The sequence below is a fragment of the Diprion similis genome, chromosome 6, assembly GCF_021155765.1.
Source record: "Diprion similis isolate iyDipSimi1 chromosome 6, iyDipSimi1.1, whole genome shotgun sequence".
In the NCBI taxonomy this organism is placed as follows: Eukaryota; Metazoa; Arthropoda; class Insecta; order Hymenoptera; family Diprionidae; genus Diprion; species Diprion similis.
Window position 1 is genome coordinate 21,644,656 of NC_060110.1, and position 17,261 is coordinate 21,661,916.

General features: G+C 36.1%; 2 protein-coding genes across 14 annotated transcripts in view; both read right to left on the reverse strand.

The window, feature by feature from the left end:
• The window catches only part of LOC124407471 (multidrug resistance-associated protein 1), a 30,582-nt gene extending 27,310 nt beyond the window's left edge, over positions 1 to 3,272 (reverse strand). For 3 of the 4 annotated variants that reach the window (XM_046883627.1, XM_046883626.1, XM_046883614.1), the window contains exon 1: positions 3,061 to 3,272. The gene's annotated coding sequence lies outside the window, so the exon portion shown is untranslated. Of the gene's footprint in view, positions 1 to 2,667; positions 2,791 to 3,060 lie in introns of those variants that run through there. The other variant, XM_046883615.1, reaches the window with a different exon arrangement.
• A 2,409-nt stretch (positions 3,273 to 5,681) lies between these two features.
• Positions 5,682 to 17,150, reverse strand: LOC124407473 (ral GTPase-activating protein subunit beta). Of its 10 annotated transcripts, none has more exons than XM_046883636.1 (24): positions 17,009 to 17,150; positions 16,273 to 16,693; positions 15,862 to 15,888; positions 15,538 to 15,752; positions 15,021 to 15,204; positions 14,553 to 14,813; positions 13,753 to 13,938; positions 13,223 to 13,327; positions 12,988 to 13,128; positions 12,640 to 12,878; positions 12,283 to 12,513; positions 12,035 to 12,188; positions 11,842 to 11,949; positions 11,065 to 11,166; positions 10,733 to 10,873; positions 10,613 to 10,627; positions 10,258 to 10,418; positions 10,000 to 10,173; positions 9,508 to 9,917; positions 8,985 to 9,396; positions 8,548 to 8,860; positions 8,034 to 8,297; positions 7,546 to 7,795; positions 5,682 to 6,568 (listed from the first exon to the last, which is right to left on the reverse strand). In XM_046883636.1, the coding sequence occupies exons 1-24, from the start codon at positions 17,042 to 17,044 to the stop codon at positions 6,451 to 6,453; spliced, it is 4,668 nt and encodes a 1,555-aa protein (XP_046739592.1). In that variant the 5' UTR covers positions 17,045 to 17,150; the 3' UTR covers positions 5,682 to 6,450. The 10 variants fall into 10 exon arrangements, with proteins under 10 accessions (XP_046739592.1, XP_046739588.1, XP_046739585.1 ...); XM_046883632.1 differs by having other exon boundaries at positions 10,733 to 10,875; positions 11,055 to 11,166; XM_046883629.1 differs by having other exon boundaries at positions 11,065 to 11,217.
• Between the last annotated feature and the right edge of the window lie 111 nt (positions 17,151 to 17,261).

Below are 17,261 nucleotides of genomic sequence, written 5' to 3' on the forward strand. Positions count from 1 at the left end.
GAAGACACGCACACTTCCCATTTCAAGACTATATTATTAATTTAGACCGCGTTCATTGCTGTGCGGCCCTCGGAACAACAATTGTCAATTTAACCCACAAATTGACTCTGAATGAAATGTTGTACACGCAAAGTGGATACAAGGAATCAACTGTTAGCACTTATAATGCAGTGACGCAACCACGTGTTCACCAGCGTCGATTCCACTTCATTCCAACAGTGGACACGTGGTACATACGACGTATTGCTATTTATACGCGTACATATAATTCCGAGTATAATTCTGATATTATTTTTTTCAACGATGATGATCATCACTTTCGAGAATTATAGCTTTATATTCAGCACACTCATGCTGTCTACAGTCCGTCGAACCGCAAAAGTAGTTGAATGTTTAGATAAGATACTTTTACACACAGTTTGTAGACATATCGTTCCTGTAATTCTTTGGAAGAGTACAAGTAGAGAAACAAAAAAACTAAACGTATCATGGCAAAACAAAAAAAAAAAAAAAAAACTGGTTTACTATTGTTGCAACTTTTTTTTTTAAATCAGGCTGTGATTTTCACTGGTAACCTCCGCTGATGAAAACATAATATATACACTTGAGAATTATAAAAAATAAATTTAAATAAATTAAAGGATATATGATGTTTTTTTTTTTTTTTTGTTATAGATAAACGAATCTATAATTATATATCATAGTTAACTTCATTCCGTTTAATGCTGAGAATGATATTTTCCCGAATAACGATAAAAATATAAATAAAGAAAGTTTCACAGACTCATATATTATGCATGGTCCGCCCAATTGCTACAACTGTCACACAAAAATTGCTAACAATTGATCACGACGAAGGAAAAATGTGTACCTGACAGTGTGCAGAATCACTTGTTCAACAATGTTTGAAAAATAACAAATCAGTTGAGGTACTGTGTAATCAGTATATATGTACAACGATCTTACCCGCAGTATAAATACGAGGTATTATACTAAAATATAATCGTTATCAGGAGTGAAGAAAAATGCGCGAAGGTAGGCAGTGTATATATACATATAGTAATGCTTCCACAATATTCTATCAGAAAAAATGCATAAACATTATATATATATATATATATATACACCTATGTACACAGCAGCTTTGCCGATGAGAGAAGATAAGATTATTCCCATTCTGCTTGTCATGCTCGACGCGTATATTAGGTACCTCATAAGATGTCGAATTACATGCAAGAACATTTTGACTCTACTTTGACTAGTTGAAGAAAAACAAAATGTTTTCCAAATAATTTCTAGTAATTGCTTCAATGAGAACGAAATGTTGCTTCCTGAAATCAATATCGCCACCTCATGTTTCCAAGAGCTTAACGATACGTACGATGTGCTGGAGATTAATGAGGTGGATTTTATGATATCCGAATGAGATTTCGATATCACAGATCTGTGCAGTGGATCAATTTATATGCAACTCTTTTGACAGTTGTTGTTGTCATTAGCAGATTACGCGATACTTGCCATTACTACATATATAATATTTACGAATAGCAGTAAATGAAGTTGAATTCTGTCCCCATTTACCCCCAATAAGCTACCCTATCGCATCACGGAGAGAGTATGAAAGCCAGTTATATCGAATTACGTCTACTCCAATTTTTTAAAGCGAAATTATAGTCGTTACGATGCCAATCGCGTTGACAAACTATCAGTTTTTGGACGCGATTCCTATCATTAGAATGTGTATAGTCCGAAACACAAAGGAAGCATATTATTGTGATGATTCACGTTAGAGTTAAAATGAACAGTATGATCGTAAGCCTGGACCCTGATTCACTCCAATTATTATCATTCGTACTGTATTCGAGCAAGCCAGCGTACTTGTTGTTCATGATTTGGACGCGCATTCACCAATCAGTTCATCTTTTCGATTGCAGCAATGTGTGTCTGATAAAAATAATTTCTCTTACCGTTCTGATCAATGTATCTGATTAAGTGATTCAGAGATTGAGGAAAAATTGTTGAAAACCTGTTACACTGACGTTTTTTCTGGTATTTAGTGAAATTATTTTTTAAATAAAGGATTAACGAACTACAATTGTTTACTCCAAAAAGCAAATTGCATCCACAATTGAATATTATACAGTATGTGTATTTCGTATTATATGTATTTTGAAATATTATCTATGATAAAGGTAAAAAATTAAATGTATATACAGATGACCGGCGAGGTTCTCATTATAAATGATCAGGACTGTGATATTTCGTTGATACACTCAACAGAGGATCTATTTTATCATCAAGTTTTTTGATCTGAACTTTGATGTTGCATTTTATATAAACCTTGGAAAACCGAGTAATCCTGGGGATGTTTGATATCAGTTATGATATTGCTGTACATAAATAACGGGACAAGATAAAATTTTGTGTAAATACGTGACACTGCAAAGTTATCAACACCATATCTATATAAAAAATGATTAACCAGTATTGCGTCGACTGCAAACCGTTGGGAAGTATTTTTACGATTTGCAGGTAGGTATAAGACAAGTAACAATCGATAAGAAAAATGTACATATATATGTGTGTGTATATATATATATATATATATATATATATATATATATATATATATATATATATATGTGTGTGTGTGTGTATGCAACTCACCGCACCTTCGCACAAACACCGTATAATTAATTAATAGTCTCGGCACTCCAGCAGCTGAATAAAATCGCTATATCCGAAGAAGTTGGATAAAAACATAAAGAGGGACGTCATACAAGAAACAGTAACACTATATTATACCCTGCACAGTTAACTTTAATGGAACAATACACGTTCGGCACATTATGTATTGTGTTATACGGTTTTACTGTGAACTTGAGGAGAAAATCTTCAGGATTGTACCGTTATTTACGAATATATGTACATATATACCTATATATTTGAACTAGGGTGTAGGAATCAGGCAGATGAATATAGGCATATGGTTGTAACGCAATCCCGATCTCAAAATTTTTCAACCACTGAACTGAACTTTGAAGGTTTTCTCTCACTTACGTGCGCTGGGTTTTAATCTGCAGTGTGCTGAACGTTTCGCAATTCATCAACGATTATGGATAACTTTTTATACTATTATTGCGTAACCGCAAATGTTGTGTATTGAGCACAGATGTTCTTATAATTCCGTATAACTCGCTGCACGCTTGAATAATTATCACGAGTTCGTAACAGCCGCGGCAAGCCGCTCGTTCGCTGGCTGTTCGGCGACTAACAATCATGAGTGCATTGACTATCGTTACCATTCGAAACTGACAGTAAGGAGGGATAGCTGTCAGTGAATGTAGGTAGGTACCGTACGCAAAGGTGCCGTATATGGATTATGTTAAAATCCGTGTTTCTGCAGGCGCCTCTGGAAATTCAAATTTTCGTTGCAGAGTGTAGTGTAATTATAGGCAAACAATTAACGCATCTAGACTATGATTATGAATAAAATATCTTTAATATTTCCTCAGAAAATCATCACTCTGTGTACCCAAATTTATTATAGCTCATATGCGGTATTTTTGCAGAATTAATTACTGCATGGTTTTCGTATATGTCGGTTTTGAGATTTCGATATACTCTCTGTTTAACAGTGCGATTGTTGTGAGAGGTAATGAGTATTGAATTGAACGATTGACGTGTACACACCGAACCGATAAATTATATCTGTGGGACTTGAATGATTACAGAATAAGATAAAAATCTTTCAAGTTATATGTGCAGTGTGTCGCCCGTTGCGCTGTCAATAATTTCGAATGAATCAAATTAAAATGAATTACCATCATCTAATTCATTGAAAAATCAACCCTTTTCCCGTTTTTGTCATTCGACGATTTACGATTACTTATACATACAGGCTGCTAACACATAATGAGACCAGGTGATGATCATACGTCACTTTAATAAATAAAAAAGTAAAAAATCAATTGCCATGCACTTCAGATAGATTTCAAAGGACACGTACGCAACCAACAATTTAAGCTTCGGTTTTCCTTTGTGTTAATCGATAGTCAGAATCTATGGAGTTTCCCTTTTCGTATACAGGAAATGAAAAAGGCTTTATATTTACATTCATTTTCCGGCAATTATCTGTTTCTGTGTGAGGCCTACATCGCGACTGTGTTTATACAATATAAAACCTATCTATGATTCGATGCGATAAAGTTTCGCCGCAGAGTGTTCGCACGTATATGAATATGAATATAGAAGTAGGTATAACAGTGCAAATGTAAGTTGATGAAATTACGACTATTTCACGGTTTGTAATGTTGATGCAAAGTAGTCAAGGTCGCAACGAATAAACAAATAAAATTACTAAATCAAACATGTTCAGCTATTTTAGGAGTAAGTAATCATGTTTGCGTCATCACTCACATTATGTCAGGAACAAGTATAATTTAGTAACTGCTCTGCCGATCTCTTACTGACACGAGTTAGTTCAAAAAGACAATTCTACTAGGAGTGTAAAAAAAGATCCCGTTAGTCCTCGGACCGTTGAGAATGACTTGCGATTATTGCCAACGAACGGGACATTCCCTTCTTGCGATTTTCTCTGAACAACTGGGCTTGTTTGCAGTTGTGTGTGTATCAACAGTCCTGACAACGAAAGAAGCCCCCGAATTCACGAACGTATGTTAAACGTTTGGAAAACGGGAGAGTTTGCTCGGTCGGTAAGGGTAGTAGTACTACACGACCTTAATATATAACGGCCCGTTATAATCTTCTGTTTTCATTGTTATTATCCTATGAAATGTATACCCAGCGAAAATTTAACAGTAAACCATAATAACAACAGAAGATTATAACAGGCAGTTTTAGGTATATTAATACGCTCGCTAAACGTGTTAATTTGACAGTCAACAACAATAACAAAGTCTTGTAAATAATAGATGATTCTTTTAAGCTGCGACACGACATTTATGCAAAAATCTGCCGTTATTATACACCTTATACAGTATATAAGCGTACAATACATGGAATTTACCGTGCAAAATGCAAAATTCGTGCGCATAAACAATGATGTATGATTATGTAAACGTAGGTATGAGGTATAGATATATAATTCTCAGAAAACGTGGTTCTTATGAAGATCAGGTAGAACTGCCATTCACGTGCTCAGCGCCAAGGACAAGAGAAGAAAGCAATCCAACAGTAGTATCTTCGCTTATAGTCATACAACCAAGCTTTGGATATGTATGTACGTGTAAGTATATGCCAAATGTCGAGACATACTGTAGTTTACGAATGACGTAAAGTATACGTTGGTATAATACATTTTTATTTCTACTAGGGTCAACTAAGGATGTGGGGGATTCACCGAAATATTTGATATTGTTGAGTTCACATACTTGGAGAGAATAATTAATTTCCGTTCTAAAATATACAGTATTATTATGTATATGTATATGTTCGCCTGAAATACAGAAGTATTGATTTTTCTGTTCTATTTTTTTTTTAGTCATATCACTGTTCATGTATACTTTTGCATCATGTTCTTAGACTTATAGCCACACTTTTCCTACGAAGTATATACTTGCACCCATTCCAGCTAGTACAGAATGTGTGAAAAATGCTGAATAAAAATTGTCTGTTTTTCGTAGGTGAAATAATTTATTATAATATATAAACAATGATTATCGTAATACTTTCTTGTATTTTTTACATGTTAATAAATACAAATCGCTATTTATAATTCAACTGTATAGAACCCTTGATTAAGGATATTATACATGTGAGTCTCTGCTAGTTGACGGAATGCTGATGATAATATTAAAAAAGTAATATTAAAATACATAATACATTAGTACCAAATATCCATGAAAAACATAGAGATAATACTATAAGATTTCAAAATCCTGATGGAAATATTTTGTCGACATTTTTCTCATGTCTTTTTTAAAAGAAGAAAAATATTTACCGATAGAGTTACTCCGAAAAATAAGTAAACATTCGGAACAAAAGTATTGTGTGAGAAAGTGCATAGCTAGAAGCAGCCATCAAACAAGTGATTAGTCTAATAACGTGTAACATTTGACAATCACATCGATACAAAAGAGATTCATTTATAGTTACATTAATCAAGTCATTATTACTTTTTCATACAAGCAATTAATGCCATTATTATATATTATATAAATACCGGTTGCATCAATAAGACCACAATATTGTTATCACATGATGCAAAAATGTGTGAGCTGGATTTTATACATTCGTGATCTACTTTTCGCGGAATTTTGTATTTTGCTAACTGAAATACAGAGATTGATATTTTTGTTTGCATTTTCTTTAGTTGAAAGTTCAGATCCTAAGTGGGTTTGCTGCTGGCTGTAATTAGTGAGCTGTAATATGTTGTGGATATCCGTATTGTTAGAACAAAAGTACTAATACTGACAATAAACTGTTTTTTCAATTTTGAGGACTGCTGAACAAAAATGTTAACAATTCCGGCTGACTAAGGTTGCTTCGGTATTTTTGAACCATGTCTTGGACCTTCAATCGTCTGCGAACATGCGGTGGGTGATAGCTGAAAGAATACGTAATTAAAAACTCATTATGCAACTTCTTTTCTTGAAGTTTGAAAAAATGTAACTAATTCTTTCTCTTCACTGTAGACTCAAAAGAATGGTGTAAAAATGCGAACTGCGTGTATTAGTTCTATAAAGCTTGAATATGGAGCACTTTTTAGATATGTAGTATATACCATAAATAACACAGGTCCGCAAAAACAAAAAAAGTTGTGGTGCTGGGGGTAGGACTGTATTTTTCTTGTATATTTTTTTCCGCTGAACATGAATCTGAAATCAAAATTGGGGGTCCATGTGAAGAATTAAAAAAAAAAACTCATAAAAACCATGTTTTAGTACAAATACCATTAGAAACCTGCTACTATGCTGGCTTCGATACCACCAAATGTTGATGGAACGAATCATTCTACACATCCCATGAAAGGGGAGTTGTCATCGTAGTCGAAAAACTCCGTGTTAACATATTTCTGACGGTATTTGTACCGATCGTGTGCAAAAAAAAAACACAAACATGTTTTTAACCATGCATGACCTTGGAACGGCCCCGTACGATGGAAAAATACATATTTGTAGAGTACTGGTGCATGTTACAGAGAGAAACAAACGAAAAAACTTTAGATGCAAGAACCAAAGGAAAAAATTGCTAAAACATGGTTTTTTTTCAAGATTTTTCACATCAACCCCCAATTCTGACTTTAGATCCGTGTTCAGTGGGAAAAAAATATTCAAGAAAAATAAAGTTCGACCCCCAGCACATACAACTTTTTTATCTTTTTGGACCTGTGTAATTAATAGCTAGATAATGACATGCCAGAAAAATACGTTATTTTCGTTGAAGCAAAAACTTTTCTACTAGCATTGTTAATCGATGTACTTTGAGGAATATATATATACTTATATATATACTTATTCCAAATTATCTCTTAACTAAAATTTCAACGGTTATCTGTGTACTCAATTCTCGAAAAAAACTTACCTATCATTGTCCAGCCGTCTTCGACGTCCCATATTTAAAGCAGTTTGTCTGACTAATGTGCCCAATACCCGTCGAGACAGCACCATGCCGTCAACCAATGGAGTAGCTAAATTTATTCTAGATACAGGGCCTTGTAATCTTACTCTCATCAAGCCACTCGACAGTGAATGTAAAAAAATGACTTGCACGTCAGAAGGCCTTACACCATTGGAATGCTCGAGACCAGTATGAGTGCAAGATAGAAGGTCAGCTGCAGTAAGTGTTCAAATTGTTATTGATTAACTGTACATTTATAACAATCCATAAAAATGGGTGACGGACACATACATTCAATAGTAGTTAATAATTGAAAGGTTAATAAACTAGTGGATTTACTTTGATCGAATGTTCAGCTCAAGGGTCTATTTTCACCTCACAATAACTATTTAAAATTGAATAGAAATTGCTTTTTGATGTAATGAGCGGACGTAGATTTATTGATTGCTTACCAATTGGAAATTGCAAGTGATCTTCTAAGCTTTCTAGCCAAACAACTAATATTCTTGTATCAGTTTGCATAGGGAGACTGTGCTTTGTGCTTCTTCTAGGTTTAATTGGATCCCCACTTGATGTGCTAGATGGACCAGAGCCTGGTAAACTGGGAGGCTGCTTGTCAAGGTCTAGCGACATAGTTCGAGAACTTTGACTCCCTGACTGATTAATCGAATACGACCGGGTTCCAGCACTTTCACTAATGCTTCGCTCGAACCAAGCTAGAATGGAAATTTTCTCCATAAATAGAAATATCGAATTTGGTAAAGCAGGACTGAAACTAGAAGAACGAAATTACACCAATCAAAAAAATATCGGCCTAGCTAAAACTTGTTTGAAACAATTTTTGAGAATTACGACTGACTATGTACATATTTCTCACATTATCGCTTAAAAATTTGGAGAGTATCATTGTGGTGCTACAATTAAACTAAGAAAGTAAATAATCCGAGTCATGCCCATTTGCATTACCTTGGCCACTGCTTATATCGCTATTATAATTAGACTCATCAATGGAGTCAGAGCTCATGTTTCCCATCAAATGTGTTGGCACTAGAAATGCCACTTCTGAGCTCACGTCAGCCCAGTATAAAATATGCGTATCGCCATTATACAAAGCACCCCCATGATCGCTATGAGCCGGTTGAGGTACAGTAACTGGAATTGTAGCTCGCCACGATGTGGAAACATGTCCTGTCCATCCTGCATGAGATGATACTGAGACTGGCCAACCAAGTGAACTCAGGAACTCCAAAAAATGTGGAGATACACTCGTTTCATGCAGCTGTTGCGTATAATTTATCGAAAAAAAGAGATGATATCAGTTTTAGATGCAGGTACAAAAATCAGTCGCTGAAGTAGTTATTTGTCTCCGATGATGAGTTCAAGTGGACAGGAATCGAACTCACCACATTGGAGAGTATTTCTTCGGCAGATTTTTGGCCAGCTCGAACGTAAAATATGTGTACTGTGTCGCACGTTCTCGGGCTTGTGTGATCCAAACTTTCCAAGTCTGTACAGAACCCAGGCATTGATGGATCCAAAGCTGTGAGCCCGCTCGTAGTAGAATTTTCGTTGTCATTTTTGTCTAAATTCAAGAATCCAAAATGGCTGAGAAACAATCTGGCTGTTTGAAATTCGTGACAAATTTTTGGCGGGGTACATTCTTCAATCTTGTCATCTGCGTTTCGAGCCAAATCATTACTGGACTTTGATTCCAGATTGATTTGTCTCTCCAGTAATTGTGACAAAAGATGATGCTCGTTTTTCACTGTATCATTATCGTTCATTACGGCATCCAAGCTTGGTATCGACTCATCCCTATTAAACCCACAATCAAGAATACCAATAATTAACACGATACCAAATCAACAGCCTGAGACCTTGTTTAATGATCTGAACAACTGTTACTGCATGTCAATATCTACTTACACCCTACAATGTGGAATGCGATCAACATTATCAGGGAAAAATCTCGGCTTATAATCTGGTCTTGGTGCAGCCTCGGCCAACGGCAATGGGCGCCCAGGATTTGTGTTCATACTTCTCACACTGGATTTGTGCCTGGGTAAATGTCTAAGTTGCATTGTCCACGCATGTCGACCAAACGGACCTCTTATCAACACTGTAACAGTAGGTTGTGGATCCTGATCATTGCCTAATGGCTCTTCGAGCAGAGCTAGCATCGTGGCATTTTCAGCTACAAAGTAACGGAATCGTTCAACCGCAGCTTGTCGAGCTACGCGGCCACCCGTCCAGCTGTTACAGTGACGAAGTAGCAAAACTTCGTCAAGGAGGGAAGAAAGAGATTGCGCTCCACAGGCACTTGGAAAATATCCTACCTGATTGTAGAATTATTGAAATTAAAATCTTTAACTAACATGTGACCGTTGGTTTCTAAATTTCGTTCTAAGAAGCATTTACCTGTTCTAATATAATTGTCAGGAGTGCATCAGCTGCGTCTCTAACGCGCATCGATGCTGGTTTTAATTCCTTTTCATCTTTCATTTTAATTGGCTCTCCTGGCTTTCCGACACTCTTGGTACCAGACACACCTAATTCAACTACTTCCAAAACTGTTGTAAGACAATCCTTGTCCTGGAAATGTTTTTCGTTATTAGTAACCAATTCAGCTGGCATAAATAAGAAACCATTCAAACGTCTTGGTTGGCTTGTACAAACTTGTAATAACTGTGGATGAGCAGATAACCATGTGGTGAGACAAGTGAACGCTGCGACGATAGATGAATGCAAGTCCTTAGAATGAGCTGGTGGTGGTCGCCAACATTGGTAAGTGATATAATCACACAGCCATTTTACTGCCCGTTTACACTCGAGAGCATCTATGAGAATATTTTGTTATGAGGTCTTAAACACCTTATTCAAATTATTTCTAGAACATTCTTTATACTATGATATTTTCAATATTTCCAATATTGCTAATAAGACCAGAATTTTTTTTACTGAAGAAAGAAAAGAGCGTGATGCCAACTAATTGCTCTTTGGGCATTACACAAAACATAATTGTAAGTCCAACCTGTTAGCTTCCGAGCTGCTTGACACACGTAACGTTGATTTGATTAGTCATGATGTTTTAATACAAAACAATCATAAATCTCTTGTTACAGTACAACATAGAATAAACTGAAATATTTACCTGTCTCTCGAATATGCGTCCTTGCTAAACCTGCTAGCAATTCTAATGCTGCTAATGAAATGTTCAAGTCTGTCTTCCACGATGATATTAATCTGTGACATACCAAGTATGTGGCTCTTACAAAAAGAGCGTGTGCAGAATCTGTAACAAAATTAGAATACGAATTTAGCTTGAAAGTTCCTTCGATAAATGTTTTGCATGGATGTGGGTGATAAACGGTCAAATATGTTTACAACTGGTGATATTAACGTCACGATTAAATTACGTTTTGTAAAATCAGTGAGTGCACATCAATTCAGTGCTGCAGTACAGAAATAATTATAAGTATTTACCAAAGGCAGAGTTTTCCTCTTGAAGTGTGACAATATCAGAGCCATCTCCAAGTGAACGTAGATCACTGGAAATGCTTACTTGACTTGTTGAATCACTGGCAACTATCAAGCAGGTGATGATGGTACAATGGTGAATGCGCAACGGAACACAACCCAAAATAAAAATGAGAAACAACACGTCACAGAAGCGTGAGAAGCAATTAAAGATAAAATGGTGATTGTTACGACAAAACTCAAGTTTTTAGAGCAGGTGTTTGGGTTGCAAAACCAAATGCAAATTTTACACTGTAGCAAATCTGTTCTCTCACGGTCGATACAAATTATCTCCAGCTAAAAATTACAGTGAATTGAGATACTTGCAGATTAAACTTGTGAATAGTGTGCAAGATCTCCATTATTAATAACATATCAGGTTTCGATGAAACTAGTACAATTAGCCAAATTCGTTTGTTTAACAAGTCTAGATTGATAATCACTCTTCATGTACATTGTTGAATTTTCTCTTCGAACCTTGCAAGTTGTAGCATACTTTACTTTAAAAAATATTGTGCTTTTAGCAAACTGATTAAAGTTTCAATTAGTACATGCTATTTATCAAACAAAAGAGTGCGAAGGCTCAGTCACAACGTGGCAATAAATAACAATGAATTTTTTTTCTACTTGAAAAATTCAGCAAAAAGTGTGATTTTCTTTAAAAAAAAAAAAAAATAGTATCCCAAATCATAATTACTGTTAATTCAATCGTAATAACAACTGATTCCTTTGACGTCTTATTACCTGATGATAGCAAATTAGTAGAAGTATCACTGGTGATTGTGTCAGGTTGAGTTACTTGTTCAACCTCTTCAGCAGCTGCTGAGTCTTGTACACTCAACATTAATCCCCCTGTGATAACAGTGAAAAAAGAAAAATATTTGTTGCACAAAGAGAAGGGTTGGCTGAAATTTGTCAACTAATATCTCAATCATACCTAAAAGCATGTGTGTGTTTAAGGGATCAGATTCGACCTGTAATGCATTTATTAGCAAGTTCATGAGTCTGGGTTTTAACTGTACAAACGTCACTGGATTCTTCTCCTGGTTGATTATCGTTGTTAAAGATGGTAGCTCCTTGATAGGCAAGTTCTGGATTTATAAAAAATGCAAATAAGCTAACCCATGACTTTTATAGAAAGCATTAAAATCATTGATTCAATGAATGAATGAATGTTATCAGTACTTGTAGATTTAGCGGAAGTGTCAGCATAGATATCAGCAGATGTATGGAAGCCCTTCTCAGTTCGATTCTTGACACAGCGTTTGACTTCAATTTCAGTTCTTTTTCTGGTAGCACAATTTCCAAAGCAGATATAACGGCTGGCACTAATACTTGGACACCGTCAAGATCAAGCCGAAACAAGTCCGCTGAATTTAACAAAATACTGGCCAAAGTTTCTCCACATTCTCGCGTCTAAAAACGTAAAATGAATCTTTTGTCATTTTACAATAGCGTACACTGTAAATCACTGCTCAACGTTCATCCAACTGGATACATGAATGTTGAGATCTAAGAGAAAAAACAATTGTTTGTGATTACCTCGTTTATTTTGAGACCGTGATACATAGCTTGATAGAATCTAGCTAAATAAACTGGCAAAATTTCTTCCCCGGTTTTCTTTGCACAAAATATTCGGCAAAGTGCACCCATAGCTTCGGCTCTACCTGATTCATAACGGTCAATACCAAGCGACGGTGGGATTTCGCTAGTTGTTTCTTGCAATGAACTTGGTCCATCGACAAGAACTGATGATGGACGCTTTGAAGCACCTGATGGCTCTGTAATAATTTTATAAATTATAGGTTTCCGTTAACTGACTTGGGTGCAAATTCAAAAATATTTCAACTTATTGCCAGATTGACGTAAAATTCGGAAATGGACGCTTACGAGGCAAATTTTGTGACCATCCATCTGTGCCTATGAAAGCTGCTTCGAACAACCATTCTCCAAATAAATGTAATATACTGTTACATTTCGGCCTTCCTGGTGCTAACGGAGGCCTGATATCTTGGCCTAGCGATGTTACAGCTAAAAAGGTATATTTTCACATGATTTTCAACATTTTTTTCATTTAAAATTTCATTCTATTATAGCAGCTTCTTACAACCTCATTTAGCCTTACACGTTATGCTCGAAGTTGATGACGGGCCAGAGTTGGGGGTCGATGCAGGCGGGTTGCTAGATATGCGACTTGTTGTTAATCCAATTAGAGAAGCTTTGGGGATTCCTGATCAATAAAATTAAGCACATGACGATAATGTAATGTATCTTCCTTTTAAGCACTTCAGTTAGCTATAATAGATTTTCCGAAATCCTATAAATATTTTACACAAGAGTCATCAAAAGTTTGGTAAAAACTAAAGCATATGCTGGGACAGTGCCAATAAATGGAATTTCCTGACCATCTTGTGTAACAGAATAGCAATGTGCAAAGACAATTTTATACAAGTGATGCATTGTGCTAACAAGTAAATTGTTTTCAGGGAGCTGCTCTGACAGGTTGATAAATATTATAAATTGTAACAGACAAGATAATTTCGCACACCACATAAGCTAAAAGTATTGCATCTTACGCTATTACGTCATCAATGAGATAAATGCAGGAGTTGGTGAAAGAATTGTAGTGGTAGATCAGTGCACTAATAATAATACCCTTAGTAACAGCAGAGGGTGTAACACTGAAACTTTTGGCCAGTCTCCGCTGCGTTGGTGGTGTGGGGGAGGGCTGCGGCTGATCTTTACCACCAGCTTTATCTCCCGCCACACCACCACCTCCGCCACTTGCAGATGTGACACTAGTGATGCAACATTCTTCCCAGCAGCAAGCCTGTGATACCCCTGGAACATTCGCATTGCCATGCGACCACAACCAAAAAGTAGAAAAGGTTGTGAAAGTGCTGGATTTGACATTGAGAGCGATGTAAGTGGTATGTGATATTTGAATTTGAAGACTTTACAATGTGATATGTACATTTAATTTATACCTCGTAAAACATTTTTATAAAAATCTGTAGTACACTGAGAAATTAAATAAAAACAAAATATACAGATTAATTTCACTAAATATATCAAGTTTTCAGCAATGTTTTAGCTAGTTGATGTGGATCGACACATCGAAGGATTTCACTAGCGCCTCTCCCATACATGTATGAATACAAAAAATGTGCTTCAAACCACCCACATTTGTAAAAGTGACCAGAAAAACAACTGTAGCCACTACCACTTTGACAAACAGTAATGAAATAGAGAGCCAGCTTGTTGGCTTGCGTTATCATCGTATTTTATGGATAGAATGGAAAGTATCGCTGTTGAATTATCGGTACGTACAGTTAAAAATTTGACAAACATTTGAAATATTTTAAGAAAATATAACGATTCACTGATGTCGTAAATTTTATGATATATACACATCATATTACAAATATAATCATAATGTCACAGATTCTACTCACCCAGAAAAGCATCAACTTGACCAGCAATACCTTTGATAGCCTTTAGAAATATATGCGGTAAACCCTGTAAGCAGGGATGCTGGCATGGATCAACCACGTTTTGACTAGCGATAGCGTACTGCAGAAATGCTTGCGTTTGAGATACTACAGCTGGTCTGCACAAATCTACTGGATCGCCAACAGTTCGAAGTAATCTGTACCATGATTGTGCCACTGCTTCATCAGACATTGTTGGAGGTACCAGGTGTGCGTCTTCGTCACCTAATTTGTATCATTATGTTCAAAATTGCAACTTTGACAATTAATTCGTTAATGTTAGAGTGTCAAGTCAAATTTAATTAACGTTTCATTATTTCACATTTTCCAACAACAAAAATTGGTAATTTCATTGTTCAGTCTGAATGAAGGACACAAGAGTTGAGAGGATCTCGGCAATCAGGCGGTTCAAATTAATTTGAGACTACTTACTGATTTTCAATTCCGGAAACATTGGACCGTACATAACTTGCAGTAATTTAGCAGTCAGAGCCAGGCATACACGATTCCATTGTTCTACCAGAGCTAATCTATGACGCCATCGCAAACATGATTCTCGTAAAGTGCGCCACAGTGGAGGAGATGGAAAATTGCGTTCACAAGCGACGAGCCATACCTGAAACGAAGTGACATTGTTCATACATGAATTTATCTAAAATAAAAAAGGTTGAAGCTAGCAGCCAAAATTAGCAGCCAAATGTTCATACATAATCTTCATTTCAATAAGGTACTGAAGTCCGAAAATCAAAATTTTGTTAAATACCTTAAACCCCCAATACTTTTATACAATGATGCGGATAAAACTGAACTACATTTTTTTATTTCCAAAAAGTTTAACACTTTTGGCTGCTAACTCTAGCTGCTATCTTCAGCTTCATCTAGAATAAACGACTTGTTAATTTTTTTTTAAATGCATAGAATTAGGAATTAACATTGAGTATATTATTACCTCCAACAATACACCAAGAACTCTTTCACACAGCTGTTCACCTGCATCCTCTCTAACAGCAGGTGGTGCTAACAAAGCATCGTTTATTCCAATTAAAAATAATAATAAGCTCTCCCATGTTTCTCTCTCCAAAGTTGCAGGTCCTCTTGCAACTTGCTGGAGAGTTCTGAGCACCCTGTGACAAAGCACAGCTTGCCTATTTATTGTGTCAGCTCCTGCAAAAGAGTGTAACAAATTGTTCAAAAAAGCAAAAAATTAAGTGAACAATCGAAATACCTAAGATATTGAAAGACAATTGCAGCAAGTGTTAGTTTAGTTCTTTACCTAAATCCTGGTACAAAAATGGCCAGACTATGGACAAGAAAGATAGAAAAATTTGGTTAATCTATTGATAAGGGATATATATATATAAGACAATAAACAGTTGGTACAATTTTGTCAGAGGAACAAAAATGTTCGTAACATTACTCAAACTAAGTCTTAAAAGTTATTCTGTTCCCATTGTAAGTTGATACAAAATAACTTCAACTAACTAGCTAATAAAATTCTAGAACACACCAATGATTCTAAAACTATGCTTAGATCATTTTCTAAAATACTCATCTATTGTGATTATGAATTAATTATTGTTAAACCGATCAACAATATTGCGTTGACTTGAAAGACATTCTTGTTATTACAATTTCACCAACTGAACTAACAAAAACGAAAAAAACAGTTTAAAATATATCTTACCTTCTCCCTTTCTTGGTACAAATAAATTATGAAAATGGCTGATTATTTTACGTGCATAAAAATTTGGGTCCTCGACAATGGGTCTTGGTACAGAAATCTTTGGCGACGAATACAGAGCAGATAGCCATTCGCAATAAACATTAACGCAGTCTCTGACAGTATCGTGCTCCGCCAGTGGCAACGAAAGTCCGAAACAAATGACTTCCATACACCACTGAACTTCTCGATCGGTAGTCAACGGGCTGTGCTCAGCCGCCTGTGTTATGCCAAGGTTAGTAGCTAGCTGACGGACGATCGAAAGCGCTACTTCTCGTCCGGCTACAGGATGGAATTTTTTTAAAACGCTTTGGCTGTCTTCCGAGCCATTCTGAACTAGTGTGCTCAGGGAGGCCCATTCTGAATACATTCCTCCTCCAGAATCCTGTGCCGAGGTAAGGTTACGGTATGAAAATAAAAACATGGTTATTAAATTCGAAAACGCGTATTTACGATCCTGTGATATTTCATTATCTACGAGAATATCGTGTGGGCGTAATTTCCCCATTGTTAAAAGACATTATTAACCTTTAGTTTGCTATGTTTGACGATTATTTGACAATTTACCGAGATCGAGATTCTCGGCCCAGTCAGTATTGAGGTTATACGTACAACTTTGACAAATGTCAGGCTTTGCGTCAACGATAGTCTACGTGTCAAACGTAATATCGAATGCTGGACTATGAGGCGTATAAGTTACCTTGAGATTAACCCTGTTGAATACGCCTAAATTCATAGATTACCATGCGCCAGTATGACGTACGATTGGGAAGGAATAATTAATTAACTTCCGACTCTGAACTGTCAAACTCAACACAAAACTTGCAGTGTAGTGGTGTTGTAGTCACCGTAGCTCAACACCTAGAATAGAAATGCTCAACAGCTGGTAGTGGCAGCGCGAACCTGTCCGAAATTGATCCACCTAGCGGTCATTTGACAAAAGTAACTCTACG